The following is a 12835-nucleotide window of genomic DNA, read 5'->3' on the forward strand; positions in this document are numbered from 1 at the left end:
TAAGTGTTTATGGATGTTGAAGACTATTGAAAGGTTGAATAAGAAGCAGCTGAACGGGTGCATGCCTTTAAACCCAGCACTTGGGAAGCAGATGCAGAGAGGTAGGTCTCTGTGAGTTCAAGGCCAGCCTAGTCTATGAGCTAGTTCCAGGGCAGCCAAGGCTACACAGTAAAACCATACCTTGAAAATAAAAAAAAAAAAAAATAAAACCAAAACTAAACAACAACAACAACAACAAAAAAAGGAGCTGAGAAGTTTCTGTTTCTACCGAGGGCAGAAAGAAACATGGAGGCTACTTAAGATCAGAATGAGAGCTCTCTCCATGAAAACAAAGGAGGAGTGGGACAAACCGATTCCAAAGGAAGTAGCAGGCCTTTGTGGGACCTAGAGGAACAAGAGGTTAGCAGAAGCTTTTATCTTTATGCTGGTACGGTCAGTGCATGTTTAAGTGACTGTAGAAGGCTCTAGTTGAGAAAGAAATAAAGGATAGTCTAGGTCTTGGGAGGGGAGAATAGACTGTTACTGTTACTACTACTACTACTACTACTACTACTACTACTACTACCACCACCACCACCACCACCACCACCACCACCACCACCACCACCACCATCATCATCAACATCATTCAGGGTCTCACCATGGCTCCCACCGTCCAGGCTGGCTTGCCCTCATAGAGATCCACCAGTCCACGCTAGGATTAAAGATCTGTACCACGATGCTTGGCCCAATTGTTATTTTTGAATAAGATGTTCCTGTGATCTAAAGTCCAAATGCCTGGGATTCATCCTGATAACCAATGATGGCATGATGAGCACGTAATCAGAAGAGGAAGAGCATATAGAGGGAGATCATCTCCTACAGAACCATATGAGCTCCAACCTGTGGCAGTATTGTTACTACACAGCTGCCAAACCACCTTATCAAACTCCCAACTTCCTGGTTACCTTTTGGTTTCTCCTAATTATTTGCGTGGGGTCATTTCCATACACATGGTTTTTTTTTTTTTTTTTTTTTTTTTTTGAGACAGGGTCTTACTATATGTAGTCCAAGCTGGCCTTGAACTTGAAGTTCACCTACTTCATCTTGTCAGGTGCTGGAAGACACATACTATATAGGGTTAGATCTATAGTACCAAAGAAAGAAAAAAAAAATTATAGCCTGGTGTGATGGTTTACACAGTTACCTTAGCATTGTGGAGTCAGAAGATCAGAGTCTGAAGCTATTCTTTGCTAGAAAAAGAGACACTGTCTCAAACAAACAATACTAACACTCAACTTCATGAGCCTTTTATGTAGAACTTGTTTTATGTGCCATATTTTACTTCATACTATGAATATTTCTCTCTTCATATTTGACAGTCTTTCTTTACACATACTACAAACTCATCATTTGGAAGGGGCCCAGGCAAGATAAAAGCTGGAAGAGTGGCTCATTTTAAAATGAACCAATGTGCAGAGATTGAAAAACCAAGTCCCAGATATCCCCTAATTAAAATGATCTTATCTTCCACATTTCCATTTTTATGAGAGGATGCACAGACTTCAGCAGAAAACAAATACGGAACCATCCTATCAGGCTTTCCTTTTCTGACCACAGACACAAACACTCCACTGGTTACCCTCTACCTAGTACAAAACACTTCCAAACACACTTTTGATGTGCTTGTCAAAAACACAGGAAATGCAACTGTCCTCTAATTATAAGTTGACAAAGCTAGGTCTGAGGTATTGGCCTGTAATTCCAGCTACTCAGAAAGCTGAGACAGAGGATTGAAAGTCAAGGCCTAACTGAACTATAGTACTATAGTTACATCAAGATCAGAGTGAGTAACTTAATGAGTTCTGTGTTTAAAATAATTTTAAGTATAAATAGGACTGGAAATACAGTTTAGTGACAGATCCATTTCCTGTCATGTGAGAAGCCCTGTAGTAGTAAAACACACACACACACACACACACACACACACACACACACACACACACACACACAAAACAACACAACACACACCAACTTTTAAAAACTTACTAACACCAGGGAAGATGAGATAGAAGGGTTGCCAATTTCAGGTTACCTTGATATAAACAGCAATACCCTGACTGCTCCCTTAAAAATCAAATCAAAGTAAAACCACAACACCCCCAAATAACAAAAGAATTACTAATGGATGAGAATGTCAAGAAACTGAGAAAAATCACTTAAGTGATTCCTAAGAGTAAAATACAACAAAAAACAAAGATGAATTATAAAGGCAGCTTTTAAATTAAAGACTCCCAGCTTAGAAAGATGGTGTAAATGAAACATAACTTCTTTGCTGATGTTACAGTGCACCCCACAGTGACAGACTGATACAGTCCATCTGGGAAGGAAGAATCACAAACACGAGTTTAAGGCAGGTTCCTGGACCAGAGTCAAGAACACAAAACATACAGAATTAAAAAGCATTTGACAAGCATTGAGAAAGCACATCCTTCTGGTCCATAGTTCTCAGTAACATATCACTTGAAAGCATTTCTACAAGGCTCCCCCAGCACCCCTTCCAATTCTGCTTTGTCAGGTCTAAGCCAACACTGTCATTTTTGCTTGTTAATTTGCCATAGATCATTCTTATAGAGGGACTGTAGAATAGACTACAGGCCATTCCCTTAATATAGTGGTAAAACTCTGTGTGGAATAGAAAATCTAGAGTAAAATTTCTACAACAGCAGTTCCCAAATTGGCATTCTTCAAACTAACATCTAAGGAAATCTTTGAAACAAACAACAACCCACAGCTGAGTGCTGGGGAGATACTCAGTGGGTAAAGTACTTGCTGTGTAAGCACGGAGAGCCTGAATCCTTCTCTACCACCTATGTGAAAAAGCCAGATACAGCGGTATGTACCTATAATCCCAAGGCTGGGCATGGATATAGGAGAAAAGGATCCCTGGGCGGGCTGGCAAGCCAGTCTTGAGATATCAAGGAGCTCTGGATTCAGTGAAAAATGTTTTAAAAAATAAGGCAGAGGGTTGGGGATTTAGCTCAGCGGTAGAGCACTTGCCTAGCAAGTGCAAGGCCCTGGGTTCGGTCCCCAGCTCCGAAAAAAAGAAAAAAGAAAAAAAAATAAGGCAGAGAACAATAGAGACAGATATCTAATGTTGACCTCTGGCCTCTGTATGTGCACATATGTGCTTGTATAATAAGCCTATAAGTGCACACACCATCATGGGAATTCACAGCTAAGAAGCCTTATCCAACTTACTAAATATTTCCTAATTTTATTAATTTAGTCATTTCTTTTATAATATCTATTAATTTATTATTGCTATGATATGAATGTAGTTCATCCAAAATTCAGGAGCTGCTTACCACATAATAGCAGTAAGAAAGAGCATCCTTTTGAGGAAGGGATGAGGCTTAGGATTAAAAGCTTTCCAACAGTATCTGGCTCTCTCATGCTTTTGCCTTATACCTGGTGACAGCAGAGAAGATGAAATATGCCATTCTGTAAGCAAAACAGCCTCACCAGAAAAGCAAGCCGGTCACTGCCTTGATCCTAACATACAGAGCTACAAGGAAATAAAACTTCTGTTCTTTGTAAATATCCAGTCAAAGATATTTATTATAGCTGCACAATCAGACATCTATTTCTTTATTCATTCTTTCTTTGTCATCCATTCAGCTGTTTGTTTATTCATTCATCTTTATTTAAGGTTGGGTTCCACTATACATATAGTCCTGGCTGTCCTGGAACTCACTTTGTAGACCAGACCACTCACAGAGATCCATTTGTCTCAGCCTCTAGAGTGTGGTTTAAGGTGTGCACTACCACAACTGGCTATTTTATTTTTAACTTAATGCCTATTAACTGTTACAGACTTTTATAAACAATAGCCCAAAGATACTGTGACATTATCCTACTAATTATATACAAAAATAGGCTCCATAATGCACTTAAAACCACTTCCAAAGGTAGAACCAAAAGACTTACTAATATTTAATCTTAAGATTGTACCTAGCCGGGGTTGGGGATTTAGCTCAGTGGTAGAACGCTTGCCTAGCAAGCACAAGGCCCTGGGTTCGGTCCCCAGCTCCGAAAAAAAGAAAAGAAAAAAAAAAAAAAAGATTGTATCTAGCCTTCAAATTTTCTCTAGTTGAAGGCAGTCAATCATCTTTCCAGAAAAACATCAAAAGGGGTCAGCAGAGGGACTCTGACTTCTTCAGCTTAGATTCAAAATGAAATATACTCTTCTGTAAAATGATGTTTTAATGAAGACTAATTTTTTTAAAAAGGCAATTGTTACATGTAAATTATTTTCTCGGGGTTGGGGATTTAGCTCAGTGGTAGAGCGATTCCCTAGCAAGCGCAAGGCCCTGGGTTCGGTCCCCAGCTCCGAAAAAAAGAAAAAAGAAAAAGAAAAAAAAATTATTTTCTCACCAAATCTCTACTGTTGTCAACTGATAACAAAAGCAAAATTGTCTCAAATGACACAATGGAAGTTTGAATACATCTCTGCTATGGATCTTCCTCACTCTAGAAGTCTGAATAATTTCTGTCAAGGATCTCCCTGTAATCATCTCCATTTGACACCTGACCACACACTTGAGAAAATAGGACTCAAATTATTTGTATTAAAAAGTTTTCTTATACCAGTGATGGCTTCCTGAGAGTGAGTTTCTAGCATGCATCTGTGTAACCACCTCCTGGGCCTCAGTAGAAGATTTTCTGACTGACATTTCTCAGATGTTACCAGTATTCTAAATCTCCCTCCTTAGGTAGAAGGGCATCTGTGCCTTTCAAGGGTCATCATTTGGCTGATGACCAACACTGATGACTCTCCACTACAATCTGTTTCTGACAGGCTTAGTTACTTAAAACTGACTTCTAGAAAATGTTTATGTGCTTTTGTTACTAGTTAGCCCTCAATGACATGAGTGGCTAATGATCTTCTCCTGTGAGTTGAAGGCCAAACACAAAAGCTACCACAGTGAATCATCTGAACTCAAATCATCTGAATTCTTCACTACCAAGACCAACAAATTCACTCAAATGACCATTGTATTTGATATGATTTTGAGTAAAAAAAAAAATGTATCATAGCTAAGAGGGGAGAAGAGAGCCTAAATACATTATAATGAGACTGAACATAGTAGATACACATATATAATAAAGTCCACTGGCAAGAGCCATATTTCAAGTGGGACAAACTTTCAAACTTGTCCAGCAGGCCAAGGTCAGGACAGAATTGCTCTCCCAGAAAGAGTGCTTCCCTGTGCTACAGGACAAGGAAGACAAAATCAATCAGGGATGGACAGGTTTTAAGAGAGGGAAAGGCTTCAGTCGTGGAATGTGGACTACACTTCAGGACTTTTGGAAAAACTGCTTGAGCCTTGGAATGTGTAAACTGTAAGAACAGAACTAAAGTCATCATGAAGTGAGAAAGCATTTAAACCAAGTTCCACTAGACCAAAGATTTTCAGCCTGTAAGTCCGACACCTTTGAGGGGAGAGGGGATGTTCACATATAAGACATCCTGCATATCAGATATGTACAATACAATTTGTAACAGTAGCAAAATTGGAGTTATGAAGTAGCAATGAAATAATTTTACAGTGGAGGGTCACCACAACATGAGAAATTGTATTAAAGGGTCACAGCACTTAGGAAGGTTGAGAACCACTATGCTGACCTTTTAGAAAGAGAAGCCCTCTATGGATAACTTATGTAGGGAAAAAAACAAACAAACAACAAAACAAGTGAACCACCCAAAATCCAGATTAAAGTATCAGCTCTTCCAAGTACTTGCTGGTTGTTCTCCTCTCACAGGCTCTTCTAGAAAGATCTCTGCTATCCAGCATCACTGAGCAGTGACTCTGGCCTGAGGTGTTACTTCACCTGTGGAAGTACCTGACTTTAGCTTACGTATTTCCTTCCTGAAGCCCATGCTGGAAGCAAGTGTCTTACTAATGAGCTATACTGCTGCTCCTTTCCTTTTTATTTTATTTCATTTCATTTTATTTTTTTAATTCTAAGAGTCTCACTGGGTAATCCTAGCTAACCTGTATCTCACTTATGTAGATCAGGCTGGCCTTGAATGAGATGTGCCTGCCTTTGCCTCCCAAGTACAGGAATTAAAAGAAGGTACCACCATACTTGGCTTGTTTTGTTTTTTGGATAGGGTATTATTAAGTTGTTCAGGTTGGCTGAAAACTTGCCATTTTCTGCCCCAGCCTCCTGGGCATCTGGAATTAACTGCATGTATTATCTCACCTAATAAGTCCATGTTCTTAATTACTACCTGTTTAGTTTCAGAAAAAAGCTATGAAAACAAACTGATTTTTCTCAAATACTACAAATGGCTAGGAAGTAAAAGCTAAAGAAAATGAAGCTTGCTAATAGTTTCAGAATGTTTCTTATAAGAAATTCTAATATCCCAAAAGCTATAAAAACTTAATTTTTATCCCATGTATTTCATATTTCATGTCAGGACTTAGTTGGTAGTAAAATTTGACCTCAACTGATGTAGTACCTTCATTTATCCACTTGGTGCAAATATTCCTATTTGTTCAGAAGTATGAATATGTCTAATAGTGATGCCCTAGAAGCTTCACAGTATCATATACAACAAAAAGGACATGGTTCAGAACTGAGTCTCATCTGGCCTTACAGGCTTACGAGCCTCTACAGATTCACCTTCCATATGGTTAATTTTCTTATTCTACAGACTGATGAAAATTCACAACAGACCAGCACTAATTTGATCCAAGACTTAGCACCAAGATATTTATATAAAATGACTTTAGGTCACTGGTTTGAAGAGATGGCTGTCAGCAAAGTGCTTGATTATGAGGACCTGAGTTAGGTAAAATACCAGTAACCCCAAGACTGGAGAGGCAGAAACAGGAAGATCCCCAGAAGCTCACCACCTAGGTAATCTAGCTGAATCAATGAGACACAGATGTGGTGAGTTACCTGTCTCAAAAAGACATTCAACACTGACCTCTGGTCCACAAATACATACACAGGCACACATACATAAATATTGAAGTTTCTAAACACATAATCTCTGAGGCCCCACACTAAGGGATTACAACTCAAGACAGTTTAGAGAAGCCCAAGAAACCCAAATTGTTTTTTAGAAAATGCCTGGGTTGTTTCTGATGTGTTGCCAGACTTTAAAACAGTGGCTAGCCTACAATCTAATTCTCCTTTCCTTTTCCCCACCCAAACTTTTCTCTGGGATGAAGGAACAAAATGAGCATCTTGACCAAATGCTGGTTCAAAACCTAGCTGCTCAGTTTGAAAAGAGAGATTGAGAAAGGAAAGCAGACATTAGAGAGCTGACAAGCCAGAAAAGCTCACTGAAGCAGAACTCCTCTATATAGAGATTTGGCTTCCAGAGCTCCTCTTCTCCTCACCCTGACATCCTGCAATTGCTGCCTCAGTTCACATAGTTCCTCTAGCAAACAATAAAAAATCTAAAAATTATCTGTAGCTGAGTGTACTGACATGCACCTGTAATCCTAGCATGTTGGTTACACAGAGTTCCAGGCCAACCTGGGCCACATGCCATTATCTCAAAACAAATGAACAAACACAAACAAAAACATGTAAATTCTGGTTGGTGCTGAGGGGTCTATAACAATTTATTAATGCAGATATTAAGTTCTTCAGTGTGTAACACAGTGAAGTCGTTTACTCACTCACCACTATGAATCTCCCATGCATCATTCACTGTTTTAAGTGCTGAAAATATGAAACTCACTCTAAATAGAGCTCACACAGCAGAGACAGATAGACCAACAACTGATTTACCATGTAATGAGAAGAGATAGGAGTAAAATGCAGTGACATGCAGATTGCTGAGGGGAGTTTTCTAGGATGTGCTCTTCAAGCACATAGAGGTGCTGTACAGACATGCAGATGAGTGGGTCCTACTTTGCTTGAATTGGTTTTCTACTCCCCACTCCCATCCCAATTAGGGTTTTTCTATATACCTGGCTGTCCTGTCTGTATACCAGGCTGTCCTCAAACACAAGAGAGATTTGTCTGCTTCTCTTTCCAAGTGCTGTAAATAAAGGAGTGCGACACCACTGGGCTTCCCAGACACACAAATGAAGAGACAAAACAATGGGAACCTATAGAGCGCTGCATAGAGACACCTTCCTCACACAGTAGTTTTTATTTTATACCTGCTGTGTATGTTGAGAAATAGGTTAATGTTTGGAGTTTAGTCATTTTAACGAGATAAATATACATCCCATAAGCGTATACTGGCTTCATCCAAAGAAGTCTTGCTTTGTGTTACTGTATATAATAAGAATTAGGAATGGGGGGGGGGGGGACCTGGAGAGATGGCTCAGTGGTTAAGAGCACTGACTGCTCTTCCAGAGGTCCTGAGTTCAATTCCCAGCAACCACATGATCCGATGCCCTCTTCTGGTGTGTCTGAAGACAGCTACAGTGTACTTATATATAATAAACAAATAAATTAAAAAAAAATTAGGGGGGTTGGGAATTTAGCTCAGTGGTAGAGCGCTTGCCTAGGAAGTGCAAGGCCCTGGGTTCGGTCCCCAGTTCCGAAAAAAAGAACCAAAAAAAAATTAGGAATGGAGCTTTCAGCCTACTAAACGTGACTAGTTGGGAATCCAATCTGAGTGATTGTAGAGGACTCATCAAGGGTGTATAAGCATGAACTGGGTGTGTGACTGTGTTTATCATTACTGTTTGTTACAGTACAATGTTAACCACAGAAGTAAACCATGGTACTCTATGAAGTAACAGAGGAAGAAAGATAGTCTGTGTGCGGAAGAAGAAAGGATTGGGACAGGTGGCTGAGTATGAGGGGAAACCTATTTGCATAATATCTGAAAAGCCTTTCAGGAGGAGTTGAGAAGTCCCAGATCAGATACCTGTGAATAGTTGCCATGTATCAGGTTCTCAACTAAGAATCAAAGGTAGAGGGATGGGACTGTGAAGCCTGTTGTCATGGAGCTCAGTATACTCAGGAAGAGAGCCATATGAACAAGTAGTTCTACCACAATCAGATGCAGCACCAGGAGGAAGATATAGTGAATATTTGACATGTGTCAACCATTTTGCTAGATGCTCTATCTGACAGTATCTATTATCTTGTAAGATAGGTGTCCACACAGAAGCCTACTGTCTCCAGAATCCTACTCAAATATACTAGTATATGAGACAGAGAAGACATGAGACCAACCCCTTTTCTTTGTTCATGTGAGACCAGACCAGGACTCAGTATCTCAGCTAAAGACAATATATAGGTTAAACTTGGAGATTAAGCACCAAGAACCTGGCTTGACTCAAAATTCTGCCTAATAGGAATCTACTGTTTTAGAAGATTAAAGATATGGTAGTTTTAAGTCTTCTTTGGAAGATATAAATGTTAGATAGGCAAAGCATGAGAAAGTGGGTACTCAGGACTAAAATCCTATCTTAAATATTACCAACTGTTGCTCTATACTAATGATTCTCAACCTGTGGGTCATGACCCTTTTGGAGGTCGAACAGGGTCAAATATCAAAGATCCTGCATATCAGGTACTTACATTATGATTCATAACAATTGCAAAATTATAGTTATAAAGTAGCAACAGAATAGTTTTGTCGGGGGTGGGGGGGTTACCACAACATCAGGAACTGTAAAAGCAGAAATGGTCTGGAAGACCTCTTGGGTCTTGAATCAAGAAAGAGTACACTTAGTGTCAACTCAGATGAGATAATTCTAATTTCACCCACTCGAGTTCTAATTGTCTATCTTTCTGGCTCAAATACAAGAGGGCAGGATCTTAATCTCTAGCTCATTTGCTATCATCTAAAGTAGAGTACAGTAGAATGAATGAAGAAGTGAACAAATTCCCCAATACACTAAAAGACTATCCGAGATGAATTTGGAGGAAAGAAAGACCATGAAATGAGGACTAGGGATCATTCACAAGTACAATTCTTAGATGCAAATCTTTCTTGCTAAAATTTGCATATAACCCCCAAACTAATACTGTGGTACCTCTGAAGTCATTCTTGGTATGATAGTTAATTTTCATTTCTATCTTGACTAGATTTAGAATCACCATGGAAATCACCATGCCTCTAGGTATGACATAAAGCTTAATGGAGGAGAGATAACCCAATCCACCCAGATTGTGAGCAGCATCAGAAGCTGGTACATTTGAGTGCATGTGGTGAGCTGAGCATTCATCTCTCTTTACTTCCTGACTATGGATGCAATGGGACCCCAGCTCCTACTGCAATGATAGACCCTTCAATCTTTGAACTCCTTTCCTTAAGCTGTTTTTGTCAGGTATCTGTCACAAAAAAGAAAACGAAGTCATGCATATTGATAGCAGCATACTTGCTCTTTGCCCTTGTCCTAAGCTAAGGTGGAATAAGTTGGACCTTCTTGGTTTGGTGCTCACAGATGCCAGAGGACAGAGCAATAGGGGGTAGTTTCCTACTAAGTTCTAGTTTTGGTGTTAAATGGACAGAGTTTGTGTTTTAACTCTGGCACCTGTTAGTGGGAAATCACACCTGTGAAAATCATTTTCTGTTGTGTAAAACATAGGGAACAAAAATCTAACATAAGTGGTTTTCAGGATGTAAGACTATGATCTACATAAGACACAAAGGTTAAGGAAATGCACTTGAGGAAGTCTGGAGGAATGCGTTGAGGTTTGAACATGGAGGAAAGGGTTTCTCTTGTGTCCTACACCCTAAACTACAGAACTCTCTGTGCGTTTAATCCCTGGCTTATAGGTTTCTCCTCTACTAAACTTTAAGACCAAGGGAAGGAAGTACAAGCTACCATCTTCTAAATTTCTAACCAAGTAACCACTAAGCACAGATTTATCAAAGACATGGTAGGTACATTTGATCTTCAAATGCCAACTTACCACAAATAGTGAGCAACTCAGAGATCTGTAGCTTGCCCATGACTTTGACAACTGCTATAACTGACATAAATCACAAGAGTCTCAAGATCCCGTTCTTTCCATGTGATTCACTAATATGGCTCAAACATATGGCCTATGAGGCATAGCGGTCACCTAACAGTGAAAGCTGCTTTTAATTCCCTCTAACAGACTTCTTTCTCTACTACAATGGAAAAAAAAAAATCTTACCACAGCAAAACACAAGGAGCTATATGTTATGCGCTACAAGTTGGATATTAGTAAAGCAAAGCTTATCAAATCCACAACAGTCAACCTGATGCTAAACTACAATTTACTTTTCCTTTTTTGAGAACTAAGAAAAACAATTTCAGATATAGTCATGAAAATGATAACATGAGAACGATGCAGTTTTGGGCACATATATATATTCTTATTCTCCCTCCCTTTCGGCCCAAAGTACTAGACTCTTACTCAATTTGGACTCAATTTCCTCTAGCTTCCAAAATAAAACCCCTATTGTCTAATATTCCTCAATTTCTAAAATCTCAGTTAAGACGACCAGTGATGAGCTAATTTATTCGCAGGAAATGTCTGGCAAATTTTTATTTGGGTGTGAGACGGTGTGAAAGACCATCTAGAAACATATGGCTAGAACCACCACAGGAAGCCAAACACTACCATACTATGAGGCACAAACAAATTCTCTGTGAAGACAATGCTGAAGGTAGCCTCTGAGCTGTTGTAATTCTCTCAGAGGTTGTGTGTGATAATCACGTATGTCCCGTATCTTATGGGCGTCCGGATAACCAGGCCCCTCCTTAGAGTGTAAATTAGTGCTCTAAGCTGTGTCAGAATCCCGTTCCATCCACGTAACAGATTTCAAATTGGTTGCTGCTGGCAAGCCTTTTCACCTGCATTTTCAGCAGTTTTGAGCAAAAGCACTTTATGAGGACAAAGATTCTAGAAGAGAGTGATTAAATGGCATGTAAGGGGAGGCAGAGATAGATTAAGCAAGCCCATTGCAGTTCCGAACCTTGCAGAGCCTGTGTTCAGCGTCGTCATCTGCCTCTCGCCTTCACCCTCCCAGGTGCCTACAAAAAGCAAAGTGAGAGATGTTAGTTTCCAGGGAAAATGGGGCTCAAATGCCGAGGTTGAGGGCGAACCTTTCGGAAGGCAAGAGAGAGGAGAGGCGGCCGGAGTCGGCAGGTCATAGCAAGGATGGTGAAAAAGAATGAGGTGAGAGGAGCTGGCCCGCGAGCGCCGGAGCGTCCGACGGCCTGGGCCCGGGCCGCGCCGGGAAGGAGCTTTGCGCGCTCTCGGACAGCCCGCGGGGAGAGGGGCTCTGCGCACTCCCGGGCAGTCCGAGAGGAGTGGGGCTGTGTGCTTCCTCGGATGGCCAGAGGACCCAGCCCGGACGCTTGAACCCACCTGGCCGCGCGGACAACGCCGCCCCGAGGTCTGTACCACAGCACAGCGCCGCCTCCTGAGAGCGCGAGCCACGGCGCACAAACGCTCGAGGTACCTTGGCCTCACACGCGCGTCTCGCCCCGCCCCCTAGCGCCAGTCATTGGCTGCCGGACAACGCCCCATTCATCTATTGGACAGCAGAGAATGCCGCTCACTTACCTGGTTTTGATTGGTCTAAATGTGAAACAATGCCCGCCCAGCTCTTTCAGAAGTTCCAGCTTGTGATTGGTCTTAACGTCTGTCCATTGGCTCCGCCCTCATTGGAAATTCCAATCTCTGATTGGTTGAAGAAGCATTGGTCACGCCTAGATTTCCATCCTAGGGATGAATCACCCCCACGTGGGGGAGGAGCCGGAGCGCGACGACTCCGGGTTTGTTTACAACGGCTTCTGCTCCGGCTTCGTCCATTGGCTAAGCTGGAAGCCAGTCTCACTTGTCTAGGTCACTATGAAAGAGTCAGACTCAGGGATTTCCTCAG

At 41.0% G+C, this 12835-nt stretch overlaps 1 protein-coding gene across 1 annotated transcript in view; it reads right to left on the minus strand.

Annotated features, from left to right (window-relative positions):
* Paip2b (poly(A) binding protein interacting protein 2B) overlaps nucleotides 1-12429 on the minus strand; it is a 31031-nt gene extending 18602 nt beyond the window's left edge. The window contains 2 exon segments of the mRNA NM_001399545.1: nucleotides 11924-11981; nucleotides 12319-12429. Of these exon segments, the coding sequence (NP_001386474.1) occupies nucleotides 11924-11952 (29 nt within the window). The 5' untranslated portion in view covers nucleotides 11953-11981; nucleotides 12319-12429.
* Between the last annotated feature and the right edge of the window lie 406 nt (nucleotides 12430-12835).

This window comes from Rattus norvegicus, chromosome 4, assembly GCF_021556685.1.
Source record: "Rattus norvegicus strain SHRSP/BbbUtx chromosome 4, alternate assembly SHRSP_T2T, whole genome shotgun sequence".
NCBI classification, from domain to species: Eukaryota; Metazoa; Chordata; class Mammalia; order Rodentia; family Muridae; genus Rattus; species Rattus norvegicus.